General features: G+C 46.2%; 2 protein-coding genes across 13 annotated transcripts in view; one reads left to right on the top strand and one right to left on the bottom strand.

Annotated features, from left to right (window-relative positions):
• sec22c (SEC22 homolog C, vesicle trafficking protein) overlaps window positions 1-23,326 on the bottom strand; it is a 47,082-nt gene extending 23,756 nt beyond the window's left edge. Inside the window, exons 1-5 of one of the 9 annotated variants that reach the window (XM_068015559.1) lie at window positions 22,989-23,055; window positions 18,205-18,415; window positions 10,738-10,825; window positions 9,151-9,362; window positions 8,648-8,743 (exon numbers count right to left, since the gene is read on the bottom strand). In XM_068015559.1, coding sequence (XP_067871660.1) covers window positions 8,648-8,743; window positions 9,151-9,332 — 278 coding nt within the window. In that variant the 5' untranslated portion in view covers window positions 9,333-9,362; window positions 10,738-10,825; window positions 18,205-18,415; window positions 22,989-23,055. Of the gene's footprint in view, window positions 1-1,285; window positions 2,195-8,647; window positions 8,744-9,150; window positions 9,363-10,737; window positions 10,826-18,200; window positions 18,416-20,526; window positions 20,548-22,988 lie in introns of those variants that run through there. The other 8 variants (XM_068015569.1, XM_068015580.1, XM_068015589.1 and 5 more) reach the window with 8 other exon arrangements.
• The window catches only part of nktr (natural killer cell triggering receptor), a 358,088-nt gene continuing 357,315 nt past the window's right edge, over window positions 23,084-23,856 (top strand). For all 4 annotated transcript variants that reach the window (XM_068015501.1, XM_068015482.1, XM_068015472.1 and 1 more), the window contains exon 1: window positions 23,084-23,415. In XM_068015501.1, coding sequence (XP_067871602.1) covers window positions 23,283-23,415 — 133 coding nt within the window. In that variant the 5' untranslated portion in view covers window positions 23,084-23,282. The remainder of the gene's footprint in view (window positions 23,416-23,856) is intronic.

Raw genomic sequence — 23,856 nt, 5'->3', positions numbered from 1 at the left:
GCATGGGTGGCCAATCAATGCCGGTTGCACTGAAGTTAAGAGGGTGCTGAATTTCTAAGCATCAGGCTCATTCCAGGCTTCATCAGCAGACATGTGCAGAGGCTCCCAAGCATCAGCGCATCACTGCATAAAGGTTGTTACTTGAAGCCATTTTCAGACGTGCCAACCATTTTATCAACTTCAAGACGGACACCGCCAGTCAGGCAAAGAGAGCCAGAGACTTCAGCACCATTGCTGGGTTCCCAATGGTCCAGGGCGTAACAGACTGTATGCATGTGGCCATTAGAGCACCTGCAGGTCAATCGGGAGCCTTCATTAATTGCAAGGGGTTCCACGCAATGAATGTTCACCTCGTCTGTGACCATAGTAAGGGAATCATGCAGGTGTGTGCATGGTACCTGGGAGCAGCCACGATGCTTTCATTCTCCTGAACTCCCAGGTGCCAGCATTATTCAGTCTACCTGCACGCCTGCAAGGATGGATACTTGGCAACAGTGGTTATCCGCTGAAGACATGGGTAATGACACCGGTGAGGAACCCAAGGAATGATGCAGAGGAATGTTACAATGAGAGACAGGCAACCACCAGAGTGACAACAGAACAGACTATAGGTCTTCTCAAAATGAGATTTGGGTGTCTCGATCGCTCAGGTGGTGCCCTGCAGTACTCGCCAGCAAGGGTCTCCAGAATTATTGTCGTGTGCTCCGCCTTATATAACCTGGCGATGGAGAGGGGAGATTCCCTGAAGGATGATGAAGGTCAGCACGAGGCATCCTCAGACAAGAATGGTGATATGGATGAGGAAGAGGGGCCACAGCCAACTGAACAGTGGGGAGATGGAGCTGAAGGTCAGGTGGAGTTGAGTGCAAGGAAGATCTGGAGGCTCTAATACTCAGGTGTTTCACCTGCACAGAGCCCAATCAACCATAAACCGACATAGCAGTCTGAGGAGTCAATGACAGGAGCTGGAAGGGCAGAGGCACTCACTCACCTTCAGGGGAAAATCTGATCTGAACCAGGACACCATTCCATCAAACACCATTCCATCAAACACCATTCCATCAAAAACCATCCAGCCCAAATGTGTCACATTTCAAATAACCCTTCTCATGCAGTGCAACCATATCACCTACAACAGCAGCAATGACGTTTGACATGTAAAAATGCCAAGTGAAAACTTTAATTACTTATAGTGCGTTGAGATATGAAATAAAAATTTACATCTTGCACCAGTGACCCTGGAGTGCTGTCACTGTGATTTTCTGAAATGTTTGCAAATGCTCACACGTGTGGACGATCCCTCTCCGCCAGCCACACCAGAGGCAGTGGCTGATCAGGCTGCCGCTTTGCTCCGGATGACTTTGTCAGGCGTCCTCTGCCTGCCCGAGGCCATGTGGGCTTCATCATCTCAAGGTGACCATGAGAAGTCTCAGGAACACCCTCTGACACCCTGGGAGTATGCGGTACTGATGTCACTGGCAGAGGGGACAAGGAGCTACAGGATGCATCAGGAGTGCCAGGAGAGGACCTTCCATCTGAAATCTGCTGCTGCCCCAGTGCCCTCCTGAGACTCGATTGGTCCTCAGTGCTAACCTCAGAGGGATGAGCAGCCTCAAACTGTCGCCTGCGCATCAGATTCCATTCTCTAATGCTCTGGTCCAAGGAGGCCACTCTCTCTGTGAGGTTATGCATTGCATCCAGGATCGGCCCCTCCACTACAGTCGTCAATCTGTCAATGGAGGAGGCCAGATGGTCAGATGACAGAGAATGTGCAGCACTCAGGCCCTGGACGGACACCTGCAGTATGAGTCATAGCACGCAAAGTCTCTCATAACTCCGCCAGATCTCCACGCACCGCATGCTGCACTTGAAGCATCTCCTGCCGAATGGTTGTCATCAGAGGCTCGTCATCAGCTTGTGGCTCTGCACTGGCCTGGCCTCCCACAGTCCTCCGATTGTCAGAGGTATTGGCCGGGACTGCCTCTGGCAGCTGGCTCGGCAATTGTGTGGTGCTGGCACCAGGTTGTGACCACGATTCCGAGGAGACACGCATCCCAACCGAGGTAAATGTCTCTGAGCTGGCGCTTGGTGCGGTGCAAGGATGTGACGCTACACCCCCCAAGGTCCCTTCCTCATCCTCGAAGGTGGACGGATGAGCCCCGGACACGCTTTCCTTGCTGCTGCTGTGTTTCACCTGCAGGGAAAATCAGAATGATCAGTAGTGATCAGCACTCCTGACTGGAGGACATGTTATAGACTGCGTTGTGGGCACATCTGTGTGATTTCACGCTTGGGAGCACCCTTCAGTGTCTGAGACAATCGCCTCGTCACACGCCCGTACCCACCCACCCACTACCCCTCAACCACACACTGGGGAACTCACTCTCCTGGCCAGATGTGCCAGCATCGCCCTCAGCTATACAGAGTCCTCTGTCCTCCCCTGCCAGCATTAATGCATCATCCTCCACTCTGCTCAGATTTGCCAGGCTGGCCACTCTGCCACCTCTCTCAGGCATTATGTGCCCTCTTCTCCTGTGTATACACAAAGGACTTAGTTAAGACATATCACTTGGATGATCACGCACTCACCCCTTGGGCTGAGTGCTGCATCTCAAACCAATGCCAGTGAAGTGTACGGATGGAACACATCTGGACCACTGAGCATCACAGATGTGCCCATTATGTGGCCCAAGGCATGGCTGCAGCTAAGGACTGGACATGGACAGCTTCCACCTTGCAGCTTCAGCATTCATTGACCCTTCCGTTTCACATAAAAGATGAGATGAATGCGGAATGCCCCTTAACCGGGCAGTGCGTATAAGGTCATTGACCCGCTTGCAGCACTGGAGCCACGTCCTCCTGACAATGCCGTAGCTGCTGACCTCCTCTGCTACCTCCAGCCACGGCCTTCTTTGTAACATGGGAAAGCCTCCTTCTTCCGTCAGATGGGAAGAGGAACTCCCTCCTTGCCTCAGCCGCCAGGAGGAAGACCTGTAAGGATTCCTCTGAGAAGTGGGGTGCCATGCAGCTACCTCTCCCTTCCATTCCTGCAATTTGTTTCTGGTGGGATTCTGATTTTTCTAAAGTGTTGGCTTGGTGAGCACTTTCAGATCTCCTACTGTCCTTTCAGCCTCAGACCCTTGTTTTTCTCCTCGCATGTGTTCAGTGTCTCCGATCAACATCCTCCTTCTTGCTTCAGGTAAGCCTTTATGAGTTTTAAATGGCTTTCAGCCGATTCCTCCGGTTCTCGCCCCACCCCCGCCGACGGTCAGCCTCCCGCCCGCGCGCACCTTTTCAGTTGAAGTACGCCACGGGGCCGCAAATTGGCTGCCTCGCGTATGATACTGGCAACAATGAGTTGCAGATCGGGAGCGAGTTCTTCACCTGCTTCTGCTTCATCATACTCTGAGCCGCTGTCAACAGTAAAAGTCCAGCCTATGTTAAAAAATGTCTATATAAATGCAAGTTGTTCTTGCTGTTGCTTTATACTGTATAATCAGAATCTCACTGTAATTTGCTTCCTGAATTTGGAAGACGCATTAGTTATAAGGGCATTAGCTATGAGAGGTTGGATAAACTCGGATTGTTTTCATTGGAACGACGGAGGTGGAGGGGCGACATGATAGAGGTTTACAAAGTTATAAGTGGCATGGACAGAGTGGATAGTCAGAAGCTTTTTCCCAGGGTGGAAGAGTCAGTTACTAGGGGACATAGGTTTAAGGTGCGAGGAGCAAAGTTTAGAGGGGATGTGCGAGGCAGGTTCTTTACACAGAGGGTGGTGAGTGCCTGGAACTTGCTGCCGGGGGAGGTGGTGGAAGCAGGTACGATAGCGACGTTTAAGAGGCATCTTAACAAATACATGAATAGGAAGGGAATAGAGGGATACGGTCCCCGGAAGTGCAGAAGGTTTTAGTTTAGGCAGGCATCAAGATCGGCGCAGGCTTGGAGGGCCAAATGGCCTGTTCCTGTGCTGTACTGTTCTTTGTTCATGCAGAAATTAAGTGATTAACTTTTCCTGTTCTTTCATATACTTCACAATTTATTCTCTCAGTTGTGACTTTTCCAGCTCTCTCTCTGCCACCTCCAGTCAGGCCATAGGAATGTAATTAACCACTGTCTGAAATTCTGTCCTCAAGGACCAAGCAACGGTGGTGATCCTTAAACAACTGATGCTCAGTGCTATTGACCAAGGACAAGTGCAAGTTCACGTTCTGTTCTGCTCCTTCCCCAAGCTCAGACATAGTAAGCGAGGAGAAATAGAGCATAAGTTATAGTGTCTCTTGAAGGGAAAGAGCAAAGAGCTCAGAAAACTGGGAGGGGGAGGAAAAGAAGGAGAATGGAAGTGAATTTCCTAACACTTCCTGATGACAGCCTACAGAAAGCATCTGTCTCGGCTGGGGTGGTAAGCAAGCTAATTATGGGGAAATTGCAGGAAACATATCTAAAGATATCGCTTGAAAAGTGGACAGAAAATAAACTTTCTTTCTTAATTTAAGTACTTGAATTTTTGAAATGTCTGGGCTATGGAAATCAATAAGCCAGAGATAATATTCCCCCCAAATAAAAGCAAAATACTGCAGATGCTGGAAATCTGAAATAAAAACAAAAAATGCTGGAAATACTCAGCAGGTCTGGCAGCATCTGTGGAGAGAGAAGCAGAGTTAACATTTCAGCTTAGTGACCTTTCATCAGAACTGGCAAAGGTTAGAAATGTAATAGGTTTTAAGCAATTAACACAGGGGTGGGGCAAAAGATAACAAAAGGGAAGGTGTTGATAGGGCAGAGGGTCACAGAGAATAACTGACCAAAAGGTCATGGAGCAAAGGCAAAGGTGGTGAAAGTCCCCTTTCCACGGCACCTTGCCATGTAATCACAGGAGATGTAATACCTGCCCCTTTACCTCCTCTCTCCTCACTATCGAAGGCTCCAAACACCCCTTTCAGGTGAAGCAGCGATTTACTTGTACTCCTTTCAATTTAGTAGACTGTAGTCACTGCTCACAATGTGGTCTCCTCTACATTGGGGAGACCAAACGCAGATTGGGTGACTGCTTTGCGCAACACCTCTGCTCAGTCCATAAGCATGATCCCGAGCTTCCTGTCGCTTGCCATTTCAACACACCCCCCTGTGCTCATGCCCACATCTCTGTCCTGGGCTTGCTGCACTGTTCCAGTGAACATCATTTACCAATTAGGCACGCTGCAGCCTACCAGACTGAACATTGAGTTCAATCATTTCAGAGCATGACGGCCCCCCTTTTATTTTTTCTTGTTTATTTTTATTTTATTTTAGCTTGCTTCATCATTCATTTGATAACCAAGTGCCTGCCCACTGTTTTTTTTCCCTGTTTGTGCTTTTGGCCAGGACTGCTCACTATTCTGTCATTTAACACCTTCTCTGCACTAACGTTTTGTCTTTCACCACACCATTAGCACAACTTTTGCTCCATAACCTTTTGGCCAGTTATTCTCTGTGACCCTCTGCCCTAGTAACACCTTTCCTTTTGCTCTCTTTTGTCCCACCCCTACTTTATTTGCTTAAAACCTATTACATTTCTAACCTTTGCCAGTTCTGATGAAAGGTCACTGACCTGAAACGCTAACTCTGCTTCTCTCTCCACAGATGCTGACAGACCTGCTGAGTATTTCCAGCATCTTTTATTTATTTATCTTTTTTGGTTTTTATATTGTATTTAATATTCCACTCTCAAGGTTCGCTGCATCAGAGACTGATGCAGGATATAGCTCACATAATGCTGCATGAGTAATTTATTTTAATATTAACTTAAAAAGAAACAGCCCATACTACACAAATATACTTCATTGCCCACCCACTACCCTAACATACAGCCTCCTGGTTTGGCACTACACTATGAGCAGGTTCATAGTACAGACCTGTGCCTCGTACTGTGCTAGGTGGAGATTCCTCGAACTTATTTAAATGTACCTGAGCACAGAGTGTAAAATATGGAGGTGAATGTTGAACTCATACAAGACCTTAAGTTAAGATGCAGCACTGTGTACAGTTTTGCATACTTCATTACAGGAGGGTAAGAGTGGTGTGAAACAGGGCTGTGTTCTCGCACCCACACTTTTTGGGATTTTCTTCTCCCTGCTGCTTTCACATGCGTTCAAATCCTCTGAAGAAGGAATTTTCCTCCACACAAGATCAGGGGGCAGGTTGTTCAACCTTGCCCGTCTAAGAGCGAAGTCCAAAGTACGGAAAGTGCTCATCAGAGAACTCCTCTTTGCTGACGATGCTGCTTTAACATCTCACACTGAAGAATGCCTGCAGAGTCTCATCGACAGGTTTGCGTCTGCCTGCAATGAATTTGGCCTAACCATCAGCCTCAAGAAAACGAACATCATGGGGCAGGATGTCAGAAATGCTCCATCCATCAATATTGGCGACCACGCTCTGGAAGTGGTTCAAGAGTTCACCTACCTAGGCTCAACTATCACCAGTAACCTGTCTCTAGATGCAGAAATCAACAAGCGTATGGGTAAGGCTTCCACTGCTATGTTCAGACTGGCCAAGAGAGTGTGGGAAAATGGCGCACTGACACGGAACACAAAAGTCCGAGTGTATCAGGCCTGTGTCCTCAGTACCTTGCTCTACGGCAGCGAGGCCTGGACAACGTATGCCAGCCAAGAGCGACGTCTCAATTCATTCCATCTTCGCTGCCTTCGGAGAATACTTGGCATCAGGTGGCAGGACTATATCTCCAACACAGAAGTCCTTGAAGCGGCCAACATCCCCAGCTTATACACACTACTGAGTCAGCGGCGCTTGAGATGGCTTGGCCATGTGAGCCGCATGGAAGATGGCAGGATCCCCAAAGACACATTGTACAGCGAGCTCGCCACTGGTATCAGACCCACCGGCCGTCCATGTCTCCGTTATAAAGACGTCTGCAAACGCGACATGAAATCGTGTGACATTGATCACAAGTCGTGGGAGTCAGTTGCCAGCATTCGCCAGAGCTGGCGGGCAGCCATAAAGACAGGGCTAAATTGTGGCGAGTCAAAGAGACTTAGTAGTTGGCAGGAAAAAAGACAGAGGCGCAAGGGGAGAGCCAACTGTCCAACAGCCCCAACAAACAAATTTCTCTGCAGCACCTGTGGAAGAGCCTGTTACTCCAGAATTGGCCTTTATAGCCACTCCAGGCGCTGCTTCACAAACCACTGACCACCTCCAGGCGCGTATCCATTGTCTCTCGAGATAAGGAGGCCCAAAAGAAAGAAAGCAATGCAAAAGGTACAGCGTAGATTTGCTATGGCGGTACTAGAATACTGACTTGAGAAATAGTGAGATTGTTTCCAGTAGTCATTGAGATGGCAACAAGTAGGCACAAATTAAAGACAAAAATAATTAATGTTAGAAACAATGGTCCAATATTTAAGGGAGGATGTCGGGCAAAGTGGGGGAAAGCTGGCAAGGCCAAGCACGAAGATGGCCTGCTCTTAACATTATAACTATTTTCTTATGTTTCCTGTTCAACAGCCGGTCAAATTGATGGTCCTTGCAATTGAGATGGGAGCAAGTTTCAGATTGGGACTTCGAGGTGGAGGCAGGGTTTTGCCCATGATCGTAGAGAGAAGGAAGAAAGATGTCATTAGGGCTTGGGGTCAGCAGTCATTGGATCACAGGTGGGGCTGGAGAAAGGCCACAATTGGCAAGGGAAGGCTGAAGGCTTCCTGGAGGGTCTGGGGGCAGCACTCCTGCTCCTCCCGGCCCACAAGGAGGACAAGAAAAACACAGCTTCTGAAGTTGGCAGCTCCCACCTCTTCGCTGCCAGGTTTCCCAGAACCCTGGGAAACCTGGCCGGCAGCAGCTAAATCCAAACAGCTTCCCAAATGCATTGAGGGAGCCTGACTTAAAAAAGGAACTGGCCCTCCTCTCTAAGACAGGACATTCACACGCCTTGCTATTTACTGCCATAAAAACAGCAATGGCTGCACATATTTTTTTTTTAATTTAGAGATACAGCACTGAAACAGGCCCTTCGGCCCACTGAGTCTGTGCCGACCAACAACCACCCATTTATACTAACCCTACAGTAATCCCATATTCCCTATCACCTCCCTACATTAGGGGCAATTTACAACAGCCAATTTACCTATCACCTGCAAGTCTTTGGATGTGGGAGGAAACTGGAGCACCCGGCGAAAACCTACGCAGACACAGGGCGAACTTGCAAACTCCGCACAGGCAGTACCCAGAATCGAACCCGGGTCCCTGGAGCATATTAGGTTGAAGTTGAGTTTTAACCCTGCCTGTGGTGGAGAGGTTAATATCAAGATCAATGTCTTTACAAAGAGTGGTTAGAGTGTGGAATTTGTTGTCACAAACTGTTGCTGAAGCAGACCCACAAATTCTTTTAAGATTTGACACTGTCTTGAATAAAAAGGAACATTAAAAGGTACAAGATGAAGATTGGGATTAAACTGGGAAGCTATGGCGGAAGAAAGTACCCTCATAGACCGGATGTGCTGAACAGTTTGTTTATCTGCTGAAATATAGAAGACTGTTTGAAAACTTTCTTTCCTGTTACTGGATGCAAACCCAGAAACTTAAAGTTGAAAGGGCTGTGTGCGAACCATCAACATCCCCCCCTCCACAATACACATACTCCATCTGTACGTACCCCCGCTCTATAAGTGACCTGGCAACTTGGACACAGCAGCATGAAAAACAGCACCCATCACTGATACAAAGGCTGAATATCGTGGATGCTGGAAAGCTGAAATATAAACAAAATGCTGGAATCACTCAGAAGATCAGGCAGCATCTGCAGAGAGAGAAACATAGATAGTGCTTTTGGTCTGTGACCTTTCATTACGGCTCCAGATGCAAGGTCACAAATCTGAATCAGTAACTCATTGTCTCTTCACAGTTGCTGCTTGACCAGCTGATATGCTTCCAGCTTTTTTTGTTTACAGAGCAGGCATCACTGACTTGCTTAGCTGCATCACAGAGGAATGAACAGAACTGGATGTCAATGCTCGAGTTCAAGGGCATATCGCAACCGTTCTGATTCAAGACACTCAGCTTCCCCTAAAATTGGTAGCATTTGCTCCAGGTACTCAGTTAACTGCAATAAACCATTTATAGCATTTACATCAGCGATAGGTGCAGTGGTGTACTCACTGTATGTGAAGCTGATTGCTCTTCACAGTCCCACGGCCAGGAAACTGTCCAAGCAGCTTAGACACAATCTTCAGTTGTTTTTTACACTCTTGCAGCTCCCTGCTGTATTCAAAGTCTGTGGAAGCAGACAGCGGCAGCCCATCTGTCACACGGACCACATAGGCAAACAGAATCATAGACATGGTCTTCTTCGGTATTCATGAAGGCCACCGCTGAAATCACAAATAGAAAATAAATCAGTGGGCAGTCCTCTAAAGGCTCTGTTAGTGCAGGTGAACCACACAAACTATAAGGTCCCAGGATTCCTGTTCCGTGCCAAGATTAGATGAAATGCTCCAATTAACCGCAGCACTTCAATTTTAAAAAAAGTTTATTCCCGGGATGTGGGTGTTGCTGGCATTTATTGCCCATTCTCAATTGCCTTGAGATGATGGCGGTGAACTATCTTCTTGAACCATTGTAATTTGTGTGGTGAAGGTACTCCCACAGTGTTGCAAAGTAGGAAGTTCCAGGATTTTTAACCCAGCGATGATGAAGGAACAGCAATAAATGTTCAAGTGGGACTAATTGGATAGCTCTATCAAAAATCAAGCACAGGTAAGATAGGCCGAATGGCCTCCTTTTGAGCTTTATCATTCTATGGTTCTGTCGGATGGTGTGCTACTAGGATGGGGGACTTGGAGGTGATCACGTTCAAGGGAGGGGAAAATCGGCTAGTGTCCCACTCCTAATTATTAACTAGCGATCCTCCACTGGAAAGTGAAGGTGTATGGGTGTCATGCGATCGACTGTGCTCTGCAGTGATGTTCTCCAAAGTCAAATACTCTACATTGACTAGTCTCACACGTCTAGAACAAGGACATAGATGAGGTACCAAAGTGTGCACAATGTCCATGGAATAACAGTACACCTGCATGAGCCTACACTTACTGGGCAGGTAAACAGAGAAAATGGCAAGCATACAAAAGACACATTAAAAAATGACATCAGGTAACTGTCTGAACAAAAAAACTTGCACCCTTAATGTCGGAAAATATTCCAAGGCAATTTATTAGCAAAGAATAGTCTTTAAAAATACAACACGTCACATCTCTGGTAAGGTGACCTATGTGTAACAATCCTGTGGGACCTGTATAATTGGAACCAATCATTACTAAATCTTTTCAATTGCATGAACATCTCCACTGTTGGAGGTTTTCCTAGAAGTTGAAGAGCATGTAATTTGCAAATCTTCACATGTGCTTTGGAGGAGATACAAAAAAAAGGGTTTAATGGCAAATAATATATAGCTGACATTAGTATTCCAGCAAAGAGTAAAGGTGGACACTGTATCAGTTTTAACTGCGAAGACCATTCACAGTTATAGATTCTGTCCTTCCAAACAGATTGTATCTGTGCATTTTGTACTTACACAACACTGGGGTGAATTACAGGCAGCTACAGCATCTGTCACTTAGGATAACAGAACTTTAAGCTCATAAATTAAAGGCTCTTTTGCTTTATAAAAGTGCAGCACACACTTCTGCTCTGCTTTTATGGAAATATAAAAACAGTGCCTTGGCTTGTTCTGGCACCAGTTCTGCCGACCTTGAGAACCACATTCATCTGAAGGAGCACCAGCTGAGAATACAAATGGAGGCAGTGTGACGTCAGGAGGCTGCTTTGGTTTCACCTTCTGAAAATATGAACCAAAAAGTAAAAGAGCCTTTTTAGCACCAGGCAGGAAGCTCGTTAGCCAATTTTCACCATATAGTACCATTATGCTAAATAAGTGCAGTGAAAATTCTAAGTCTAGTCACACATTAAGAATGACAGTAATTAAGAGTTCAGATTCAGTCAAAGGCTGTAAAACTGTTAACTCCAACTCAAGTTTCTTGCCTCAGCCATTTTTAGAAGTAACTTAAATTTAACAGAGATTATTACCCGATGCAATCAGCATTACTTACAGATCTGTAACCTGTGACCAAAGGAACAGGTGGTTACTCAATGCATCTGTAAATCATACTTAAAACCAAGAAAACTGAGAGAAATGCCTGTTTGACCAAGGTTACCTGAAGGCCTGGCTTCACAAGAACATATACACTGTGCTCATTTGCAAATTGTTGCAAAAAACGGTGATGATCTTTTGCATCTACTTTGTTTCGTGTCCATGTCTATTTCTCGCAATTATTCGAACATTTCTCTTTAAGCAGCGAGTACTAATAACTGCACTGGGTAAACTGGATTTTTAGGGAGTCACCGCATCCGAGAATTATTTATTTCCTTCTTTGCTCTACTCTCCAGATGTTACTAAGTGTTGCTGCGATATGATTCTGACAGCTCTCCCGATAACTCATGCAAGTTTCCATTCTTCACATACTCAATAATGCTTAATGTCTCGAGAGTGACAGCAGGTATCTGACCATCACAGCTGACCTGATCCCATCCCCAACTAACCTGTATACACACAGTGATCAGGGTCCAAGGGTGCTGAATGCAACTGCAACATTTCAACTCCTGGCCAGCTAACCCAGCAGACTTGGGATTTCACAATCTTTATGGTGTAAAGATTGGCACACACCATTCTGAACCACCCAGAGTTAAAGACGGCAATGGCAGAAATTAATTTAGGTCCCACGTTCATAGTGGTCCTTTGGAAAGCCTGGTTAAGTCAACAATTTTCAGAATAAACAGAAGGGTATACATTTTGTTAAGAGAATGCTTAATTATTTAGAACTAATTTTTAAAAAGTTGTTGAAGAGGAGATTTTTTTTTAAATGGCTCCATTTACAAAGAAATTTTCCCACAATTCAACTTGCAACAAAATGTGTCTTGCTCAGTTCTGTCTCTCGCTGAAACATACACAGAGCAGCAGGACAATAGCAACATAGAACTCAAAGTGGACTATAAAAAGAACGTTTCATGTAGCTGGAATAAATCAGCAATGCACATGCAAGGACGACAGGAATACTGGCCAGTACCTTAAGTTCTCAAATGAATGTCCAGTAGGAATTAATAAAACTCTTATTTTGCCAGGAAAAATGAGACATTCACAATTTATTGATTTTGGAGGGCATTAGTATCTAATATTTGCCCCATTTATTTTTATTTATTTAGAGATACAGCACTGAAACAGGTCCTTTGGCCCACCGAGTCTGTGCCGACCATCAACCACCCATTTATACTAATCCTACATTAATCCCATTACCCTCTCACATTCCCACCTTCCCTCAATTCAACTACCACCTACCTATACTTCTTCTTTCTTTGGCCTCCTTGTCTTGGGAGACAACGGGTAAGCGCCTGGAGGTGGTCAGTGGTTTGTGGAGCTGCGCCTGGAGTGCCTATAAAGGCCAATTCTAGAGTGACAGGCTCTTCCACAGGTGCTGCAGAAAAAAATTGGTTGTCGGGGCCGTTACACAGTTGGCTCTCCCCTTGCACTTCTGTCTTTTTTCCAGCCAACTGCTAAGTCTCTTCGACCCGCCACACTTTAGCCCCGCCTTTATGGCTGCCCGCCAGCTCTGGCGATCGCTGGCAACTGACTCCCACGACTTGTGATCAATGTCACAGGACTTCATGTCGTGTTTGCAGACGTCTTTAAAGCGGAGACATGGGCGGCCAGAAGGTCCGATAACAGTGGCGAGCTCGCTGTACAATGTCTCCTTGGGGATCCTGCCATCTTCCATGCGGTTCACATTGCCAAGCCATCTCAAGCGCAGCTGACTCAGTAGTGTGTATAAGCTGGGGATGTTGGTCGCCTCGAGGACTTCTGTGTTGGAGATGCGGTCCTGCCACCTGATGCCAAGGATTCTCCGGAGGCAGCGAAGATGGAATGAATTGAGACGTCGCTCTTGGCTGACATACGTTGTCCAGGCCTCGCTGCCGTAGAGCAAGGTACTGAGGACACAGGCTTGATACACTCGGACTTTTGTGTTCCGTGTCAGTGCGCCATTTTCCCACACCCTCTTGGCCAGTCTGGACATAGCAGCGGACGCCTTTCCCATATGCTTGGTGATTTCTGCATTGACAGGTTACTGGTGATAGTTGAGCCTAGGTAGGTGAACTCTTGAACCACATCCAGAGTGTGGTCGCCGATATTGATGGATGGAGCATTTCTGACGTCCTGTCCCATGATGTTTGTTTTCTTGAGGCTGATGGTTAGGCCAAATTCGTTGCAGGCAGCCGCAAACCTGTCGATGAGACTCTGCACACTCTTCAGTGTGAGATGTTAATGCAGTATCGTCAGCAAAGAGGAGTTCCTTGATGAGGACTTTCCGTACTTTGGTCTTCGCTCTTAGGCGGGCAAGGTTGAACAATCTGCCACCTGATCTTGTGTGGAGGAAAATTCCTCTTCTAAAGACTTGAACGTATGTGAGAGCAGCAGGGAGAAGAAAATCCCAAACAGTGTAGGTGCGAGAACACAGCCCTGTTTCACGCCACTCAGGATAGGAAAGGGGTCTGATGAGGCGCTGCTATGCTGAACTGTGCCTTTCATATTCTCATGGAATGAGGTGATGATACTTAGTAGCTTTGGTGGACATCCGATCTTTTCTAGTAGTCTGAAGAGACCACGTCTGCTGACAAGGTCGCAGGCTTTGGTGAGATCAATGAAAGCAATGTGGAGGGGCATTTGTTGTTCGCGGCATTTCTCCTGTAGTTGACGAAGGGAGAACAGCATGTCAATGGTCGATCTCTCTGCTCGAATGCCACACTGTGCCTCAGGGTAGACACGCTCGGCCATCTTCTGGAGCCTGTTTAAAGCGACTCGAGCAAAGACTTTCCCCACTATGCTGAGCAGGGAGATTCCACGGTAGTTGTTGCAGTCACCGCGGTCACCTTTGCTTTTATAGAGGGTGATGATATTGGCATCGCGCATGTCCTGTGATACTGCTCCCTCGTCTCAGCACAGTCAAAACAGATCGTAGAGTGCTGAGAGTATGACAGGCTTAGCACTCTTGATTATTTCAGGGGTAATGCCGTCCTTCCCAGGGGCTTTTCTGCTGGCTAGAGAATCAATGGCATCACTGAGTTCTGATTTTGTTGGCTGTTCGTCCAGCTCATCCATGACTGGCAGAGACTGGGCTGCATTGAGGGCGGTCTCAGTGACAGCATTCTCCCTGGAGTACAGTTCTAGGTAGTGCTCAACCCAGTGGTCTATTTGTTTGCGTTGGTCAGTGATTATGTCCCCTGATTTAGATTTGAGGGAGGGCGATCTTCTTGATGGTTGGTCCAAAAGCTCTCTTAATGCCATCATACATTCCTCTGATGTTTCCGGTGTCTGAGGCCAGCTGAATATGACTGCATAGGTGTTGCCAGTAGTCATTTGCGCAGCGCCTGGCTGTTCTTTGCGCAGCGCTTCTGGCTGTTTTAAGTGCTACGGATGTTAACTCACTGGGGGCTTTCTTGTAGTTCAACAGTGCAATGCGCTTAGCGGCTATGACAGGTTCCAGCTCTTCAAAATGAGATTGAAACCAGTCTGCATTCCGCTTCACACGTTTGCCATAGGTGGTCATGGCTGACTCATAGATGACATCTCTGATGTGGGCCCACTTGGTCTCTGCATCCCCTGTGGGAGTGTTTTGAAGGGCTTTTTCAAGTGAATTTAGAAATTTTTGTAACAGCTGTGAATAAGAAATTCTGCTCGTGTTGATGCGCGGGTGGCCCTTCTGCTTGGAGTGATGCAACTTCTTTGGTTTGAGTCTAACCTTGCTGCACACCAGGGAGTGGTCGGTGTCGCAGTCCGCACTGTGGAAGCTGCGTGTGATTTGAACACAGTTTAAAGAGGCTCGCCTTGTGACGATGAGGTCCAGCTGGTGCCAACGACGTGATCTTGGGTGCCTCCAAGAAACCTGGTGACAGGGTTTATTGTGAAAGAACAAGTTGGTGATGCAGAAGTTATGATAGGTACACAACTCAAGCAGTCTCTGTCCATTCTCATTCATCCTTCCAATGCCATAGCGCCCAAGTCAGAAGGGCCATGAGTCATGGTCGGCCCCAACTCTGGCATTAAAGTCCCCCAGCAGGAACAGATGTTCGGTATTGGGGATGCTACTAATGATATTATGGAGTTCCTCGTAGAACTGGTCTTTATCTTCAGGTGGGGAGCAGAGTGTTGGAGCATAAATGCTGAGTAGGTGTACTGGACCAGAGGCGGTGAGCAGTCGGATGGACAGTATGCATTCTGAGCCATTTGAAGGTGGCTCTATCATGCTGAGCAAAGAGTTTCTGATGGCGAAGCCCATTCCATGCTGTCTTGGTTTTTCAGGATCCCTACCTTGCCAGAAGGTGTAGTCTTGCTCTGTTAGAGATCCGCTCGCAGGGAGGCGCGTCTCCTGAAGTGCTCAATTCAACTACCACCTACCTATACTAGGGGCAACTTATAATGGCCAATTTACCTATCAACCTGCAGGTCTTTGGCTGTGGGAGGAAACCGGAGCACCCGGCGAAAACCCACGCGGTCACAGGGAGAACTTGCAAACTCCGCACAGGCAGTACCCAGAATCGAACCCGGGTCGCTGGAGCTGTGAGGCTACAGTGCTAACCACTGCGTCACTGTGTCCCCATGTGCAGATATAGTGAGAACACCATCAAGCCCTTCAGCATTTTCCAAATTGATAATGTCAGAACATTTACCCCACTTGTCTTGCAATTTTGGGCCTGTAATGTCAAATGTCCACAGCTCATAAAGTGGAAGCCCATTCTAATGAATTATTAAATAAATTCCAAATATTACACTGATCTGTCTCTCTCTTTTGCCCATTAATTCTCATTTCATATTTTAAAGGCCCCCTTGTTAAAGGCAACAAAAGAACAGGCATTCTGTCTAGAACTCACCTGCTTTGACATTATTTGACCTGTTTCTGACTGTAAAATTCTATGTAAATTAGAAGCAAGTTTTTTTTAATGGAGCTCATCGAGATGAAGAATTATTGCGCCAATGAACAGAACTCAGCAGACTGGGTGACCGCTTTGCGGACCACCTCCTCTCAGTCCGCAACCATGACCCCAAGCTTCCGGTTGCTTGCCATTTTAATTCACCACCCTGCTCCCATGCCAACATTTCTGTCCTGGGCCTGTTGCAGTGTTCCCGTGAATCTCAATGCGAGCTCGAGGAACAGCACCTCATCTTCCGATTAGGCACTCGACAGCCTTCTGGACTCAACATTGAGTTCAACAAATTCAGAGCATGACTGCCTTTTTTTAATTTAATTTAATTTAATTTTTTAACCATGGGTCTGTTTTAAACATGTTTATCAGGTTTTGGCTTTTGTACAGAGCTGTTCATTATTCTGCCGTTAATACTCTCTCTGGACTTTTAACACAACTATTAGCACTCTCTTTGCCTTTGTTCTGTAATATTTTTGCCATTTAATCTCTCCTGCCCTCTGCCCTATCACACACCTTCCCTTTTGTTCTCTTCCCCCCCCCACCCCACTTCACTTGCTCAAAGCCTATTACATTTCTAACCTTCGCCAGTTCTGATGAAAGGTCACAGACCTGAAATGTTAACGGTTTCTCTCTCCACAGATGCTGCCAGACCTGCTGAGTATTTCCAGCACTTTCTATTTTTATTTTAGAACAGAACTCTTCCCATTTCAGGTACTAAGATCAATCAAGCAATGCCAAGTAATGTACAGTAATGCAACCATTGGACAGGTTTCACGATGCCAGAAATATTTAAGTTTAGCTGTCTTTACATTTCAACTTTTAGCACTCACTTGAACATACGACCAGAACCCCAGTTTATCCATCAGAGGACATGTCCTGCATCTGGAGGGGGCGGGGGGGCGTAAATTCAGAACTAATCTGTGAAGCCATTGGGGGGGAATTTTATGGAGGCGACGGGGGTCTCGGCTGTCAGCCGCAGAGCCAGCAAGAGACCCACGTTGCTTCCTCTGGGAAGGCCTGCCAGAATTACATGCCAATCAGGCAGTTGAGAGGTCTTGAGCGGGCCTTTCACGAGATCAGGACCCCAGGGGCAGAAGTCCCTCCCTCCTGCTGAGAGCTGCCAGCGAATCAGAGGCCGGAGCTCTTTTGCTCAGCAGTGCTACAGGGAAACGGTGGCTGCCGCGGAAAAGACACGCACCCGAGGCCTAAATTGCAGACCACCCAGGTCAGAGGTGAGTGATAGCGGGAGAGGTTTCATGGGGTGGGGGTCGCAGGGGAGAGCGGAGTAGGGGGAGTTGGCAGCAAGGGCAAGGGGGCAGCTCTCAGCGGGCCTCCCCGTTCCCGATGTCAGGTACCTCGATCAGACACCGAGTTCCTTTTAACAAGGGACACCCCCCCCAATCCCGGGTGCCGGCAAGCAACCCACATGGGTTTGCATGTCGTGCTCCCCTTGTGGCAACAGGGCCACCCATTGCAGGGTTAATACCAGCAGTGGTGGGAAGAGGCCCTTAATTGGGCAATAATTGCCCCTTAAAGGCCTCACTTGGAAGCTGGGTGGGAAGGTCATTCACAGGCCTTCCCGCCATGGACTTAATCTGGGTTGTGGAGGAAAGGTGGCCAGGTCCCTACCTGCCACCATCCTGATTAATGCCCTCCCCGCCTCCAAACTCGCCACAGGGGAGAGCATAAAATCCATCCCATTATTTCAGAGTGAGTGGTCAATCTATGGACCAGGCTCCCTAGAGACACAGTGTGCTGAATTTCCATATGGCTGCAGAGGTGGGACCAGAAGCAGGCAGACCGGCAATTTCTCCATACCGGTCAGCATGCTGGTTTGGTGGCATGTTTCTGCCTCCAGGCCATTTTCAAACAGGCAGCATTGGAGAGGTGATCACTACCCACCCGCAAACGGTAAGTAGCCAATGAGGCCGCTCTGCACACACCGACTGGAATTTTCCAATAAGCATGCGACCCCCCCTCCCCCCACCCTCAACTGAGGCCGAAACACAGCGGGCGGGGAGGGAGACAGCTTCCCGATGGCAAACCCGGGGGCCAGCGCTCCATCCTGCAAGGAACCCACCCTCCATAATGAAGGTCTGGCAGCTGTGCCCTCTTGTATTTATAAATTTGTAAAACATCTTCAGAGGGATTCTCCATCAGGAGGTGCCCTCTCTTTCTCCTACCTACATCAGCAGCTCCCACCTCTGCCGATGAAGTTAACAATCTTCCAGTGGTGGAGACGCTCCTATTGGCCCTCCAGTTTCAGAAGCCCACTCGCTGTCCTTGATTGGACAGGGCTCCCGGAGGTTGACACTCCTCCAAATCCACTTCCAGGGACCCATTGCAGGCATCTCTGGGATCCCGACCCAGAACTCATCCCAGCATTGGGATAGGGACCCTGGAACAAAAATCCAGCCCAGTTAGTCAACAACTGTATTGTCATTTTATCATGTGACTACCAGGATGATAAAAGGACAACTCTGGCCTTTTTGCAATTCTATGTTCCTATCGTGTCACCGTAAAATTAGGGAATTCCGATGATTTAGCTTTTCCTCAGCACTGCACTAGTATGTCAACCTGAATCATAGAATCATAAAATGGTTACAACACAGAAAGAGGTCATTCAGCCCGTCGGCTCCATGCCAGCTCTCTGCAAGATCAACTCAGCTAATCCCACTCTCCTGCCTTTTCCCTGGAGCCCTGCAGATTTTTTCTCTTCAGATAATTATCCCATTCCCTTTTGAAAGCCATGATTGAATCTGCCTCTACCACATTCTCAGGCAATGCATTCCAGAACCTAGCAACAGAAATATATTCTTCCTCATGTTGCCTTTGGTTCTTTTGCCATTCACCTTAAATTGGTACCCTCTGGTTCTTGATCCTTCTGCAAATCTACTCTGTCCAGACCCCTCATGATTTTGAACACCTCTATCAAATCTCCTGTCAACCATCTCTTTGAAAAGAATAGCCCAGCTTCTCCAACCTATCTACGTAACTGACGTCTCTCATCCCTGGAACCATTCTCATAAATCTTTTCCGCACCCTCTCTAATACCTTTATTATACATTTATGGCTGCTGTAGGTCTCAAACTCTCAAACTTCTGACCCAAGGCAAGAATGCTACCAACTGAAGCAAGTGTACACTCCATTGTGTGGTCAAGTCATTCATTAAAAATCAATCAGGTCCATGTTAATTACATTCCTCCTCACTACCATTGTAAATCTAATCAATAAAGGGATATGCAGTTTAGATGCCATATATTTTAAGTAAGTAGAAACAAGACAGTAGCTTATGAAATGCACAAAATGTTTTGGCCCAGATATTGAGGTCAGATGATTTACATTGAGAGTTGACAGAAAGTATATTCCACAGCTGTTGATAGTTTCACACCAATGTATACCCACCATATGTTTAAGTTAATGAAGTGGAACCTAAGAACACAAGAAGCAGGAGTAGGCCATACAACCCCTCAAGTCTCCATCACCATTCAATAAGATCATGGCTGATCAACCTCAACTCCACTTTCCCCACCCTATCCCATATCCTTTGATTCCCTTAGAGTCCAGAAACATATCGATCTCAGCCTTGAATGTACTCAATGACTGAGCAACCACATCCCTCTGGGGTAGAGAATTCCAAAGACTGAGTGAAGAAATTTCTTATCTCAGTCTGAAATGGCTGACCTCTTATCTTGAGACTATGCCCCCTAGTTTTAGACTTCCCAGTCAGGGAAACAGCCTCTCAGCATCTACCCTGCCAAGCACCCTCAGAACCTTTCAATAAGATCACTTCTCATTCTTCTAAACCACAGAGAGTATAGGCCCAACCTACTCAATCTCTCCTCATAGGGCAACCCTCTCATCCCCAATGTACTGAACCTCCGTTGCACCTCCTCCAAGGCAAGTATACCCTTTCTTAGGTACGGAGACCAAAATTCCAGGTGTGGTCTCACCAAAGTCCTGCACAATTGCAACAAGACTTTCTTACTCTTCTACTCCAACTCCCTTGCAACAAAAAACATACCATTTGACTTCCTTATTGCTCAGAGTACCTGCATGTTTCATATAACAGCATGTCCAAATCCCTTTGAACACCAACATTTACCATTTAAAAAATATTCTGCTTTTCCTATTTTACCTGTCAAAGTGAATAACCTCACATTTCCCCACAATATACTCCATTTGCCACTTTCTTATCCACTCACTTAACCTATCTATATGCCTTTGCAGACACTTTGTATCCTCCTCAGTTTACTTCCCACCTAGCTTTCTGTCAACAGCAAACTTGGATATACTACACTCAGCCCCTTCATCTATGTCATGAATATAGATTGTAAAGCCCCAGCACTGATCTTTGTGATACCCACTAGTAACGGCCTGCCAACCTGAAAATTACCCCTTCATTCGTATTCTCTGTTTTCTGTCCTTTTACCAATGCTCAATCCATGGAAATATATGACCCCAAACTCCTTGAGCGCTTATCTTCTGAAACAACCTTTTGTGTGGTACCTTATCGAATGCCTTTTGAAAATCCAGATATACTACATCCACTGGTTCCCTTTTATGTAACCTGCTCATTACTGCAGACAGCATTCCTGTTTCACTTGGTCAGGTCACAAAATCCGAGAATTTCTCTAACCAGCATCTTAAAAGAACAAACACAGGTAACAGAACTCTCAGTACACAGGAAAGTATAGAACAAGGCCCCGCCATGGGATTTTCTCAATTCATCAAACCCCCTGAGAGAAATAAATATTAAGATTTTCTTTAATCCCAGGAGGTAATTTAGCAAGATGGCAGAATACTGATATAATCTCATAGAGCATTGTTCATGGCCTCAGGATTTCCCAAAGCACTTTACAACCAATGAAGTACTGTGGATGTGTAGACATTGTTTTAATGTAGGAAACAAGGAGCCAGTTTACACACATCAAGCTCCCACAAACAGCAATGAAAAACTAACCAGGACATTTGTTTTAGCGATATTGGTTGAGGGAATAAATATGATCCAGGACGCCAGAGAGAACTGTCCTGCACCTCTTCAAAATAGTCCACCTGAGAGGACAAACAATGCCTTCTCATCTGAAAGATGGCACCTACGACAGTGTAAAACTCCCTCAGTACTGCGCTGGCAATATCAGCCTAGATCGGGGATCTGCAACCTGTGGCTCCAGAGCCGCATGCAGCTCATTAAGGACTCGTGCAGCCCCCGACCTTGGTTGATCAAATCCATTTTGATGGTAATTAAAAGCTTGTACTTGTGAGAAAGTATCATTCAATCAACATTTTTTTTAAACCTTTGAAATGTTGTTGAAATGTGTCTGTCTTGTTTTCTCATTATTATTACCTTTTGAGTAACAGCATTGTAGCTCTTAAGATATTGCGTTTTTGAATAAATTTTTAAAAATGACTCTTCTTGTTAATGAGGTTGCCGACTGCTAGCCTAGATTATGTACTCAAGTTTCTAACGTGGGATAATCTTTTGACTCATAGGTGAAAGTGCCATCATTGAACCACATCTAATCCCGGAAAGTTAATTTCTATAGATACTCTTCATCAGAACAAGAACCATCATGTTACATGTGCAGATTACTGAAAACATGCAATTATGTGACAAACATGAAGAATACTTTCCTCTAAACACTCCTCGCCCTGAGTGCTATATTCATTTGGTCACAACAGCAGCTTTGGGGGGGGGGGGGGGGGGGAGCTGCTCTGCTTCACCCTTTAAAGTTTTTAAACCAGCTTTTTCCAGACTATAAAAACATTGACAATCATTTGTCATCACAATGATTTAATTCAAATCAGGAGTCATCACTGCATCAACTACAAAATGCACTACTATGACAATATAGCAACTCAGTACTACATTTGAGTATTAGTCCCGATTCAAGAGTGGGATGTCAGTATTAAAATCCAGGCCTTCACTCCTTTACAACAGTAAGGGAGTGCTGCACTGCCAGAGGTGCTATTTTTCAGATAAGATTTTATAGAATCGTCGAAACTTACAACACAGAAAGAGGTCATTCGGCCCATGTTGAAAAGAAAGACTTGCATTTATGTAGCATCTTTCATGACCTCAGGACAACCTAAAGCACTTCACTGCAAATGAAGCACTTTTGAAGTGTAGTCAGTTAGAATTAGGAAACGTGGCAACCAAGTGCACACAGCAAGTTCCCACAAAACGCAATGTGATAACCAGATGTTTTTGTGACTTTTCATCAGACCTGAAGCATTAACCCTGTTTTTCTCTCTGCCCGACCTGCATTTTCTGTTTTTGTTCCAGCATCCACAGTATTTTGCTTTTGTATCTGATTTTGTGATGTTGACTGAGGGATAACTATTGGCCAAGACAGCTGGGATAACTCCCCTGCTCTTCTTCAAAATATTGCTATGGGATCTTTTATGTCCACCTGAAAAGGCAGACGGATGTTGGTTTAATGCCTCATCTGAAAGACAGCATCTCCAACAGTGCAACAGTTCTACACCAGAGTATCAGCCTAGATTTTTGTGCTCAAGTCCTGGTGTGGGAATTGAACTCACAACTTGAAATAAGGCCCCATGTGACATCTCCAGTGGGCAGAAAAAAAATCCCTTGGCATCATTCAAAGAGCAGAGGAGTCCTGCCCAATGAAATAGCCAATATTTATCCCTCAACTACGTCACGAAAGTAATTATCTGCTCATTATCGCATTACTACTTGCTGTACTAAAAGTGCTGTCACGTTGCCTACATTATAACAGTAATTACGCTTCCAAACTGCTTCAGTAAAGCTCTTTAGAACATCCTGAGGATGTGAGGGGGTAAATGCAAGTCTGTTTGCACTGAGCACTTTAGGGTCTTTTTCTTTCCAACCCCCTACCCTCTCCCGTCACAGAAACACCGTCAAAAGTTTAATCTGATCATTTTAAGAACAGTTATAAAGCGGATATTTCATATAATTACATGTGATTTGGTCTGGAAAATCTCACCTATTGCTTCTTATTGATGGCCCATTGTGATTGCGCATGAGCACTGCGTTCCTCGAACATTGCGCATGCGCTGCTAGCCGCGATGTCTGCCGGGTGTTATAGTCTTTGCCGCTGTGACTGGATGGTGCTCCACTGCAGGGAAGGGGACGCAGCACAAAGCAAACCAAAGCGGACTCGGCTGTACTGTTCTGTACAATGGTGATATTCCTGAATAGTATCCCCCACTCGTCTGCATAACGTATTCAGCCTTCCTATCTATTCGAAGCGCATCTTGGAAATCCGACCAAAATAAACATGGCTGCTTTGGCCTTGGTAAACAACTCGCGAGAGGAGGGGAGGCACGTGATAGCGGAAATCCCGCGAGATCCGGTTCCACCCGACCCCCGCTGTGACGTACATTTACTGGAACCGCACATGCGCCCTGTAGGTGAGCGGGAAATTTAAATCTTGGATAGTTCATATCACAGAATCGCAGTATTTTTAACAGTGCAGTCGGAGTCTATTCGGTCCATCGTGACTTCACCGGCTCTCCGAATGAACAATTCACCAAATGCTATTCCCCACGCCTTCTACCCGTTAACCATGCACATTCTTCCTTTTCAGATAACAGTCTGATTCCCTTTTGAATGCCTTGATTGAATCTGCCTCCACCACACTTCAAGCAGTACATACCAGATCCTAGCAAATGGCTGCATGAAAAGGTTTTTCCTGATGTCGCTTTTGTTTCTTTTGCAAATCAAATTAAATATGTGCCCTCTCGTTTTTGATCCTTTCACTAGTGGGAACAGATTTTCCCTATCTACTCTGTCTAGACCCTTGATAATTTTGAATATCTCTACCAAATCTCTTCTCAGTCTTTTCTTGAAGG

The sequence above is a fragment of the Heterodontus francisci genome, chromosome 2 (assembly GCF_036365525.1).
Source record: "Heterodontus francisci isolate sHetFra1 chromosome 2, sHetFra1.hap1, whole genome shotgun sequence".
NCBI classification, from domain to species: domain Eukaryota; kingdom Metazoa; phylum Chordata; class Chondrichthyes; order Heterodontiformes; family Heterodontidae; genus Heterodontus; species Heterodontus francisci.
The sequence above is the reverse complement of the archived record's forward strand: the minus strand, read 5'-3'. Positions and strand labels throughout refer to the sequence as shown.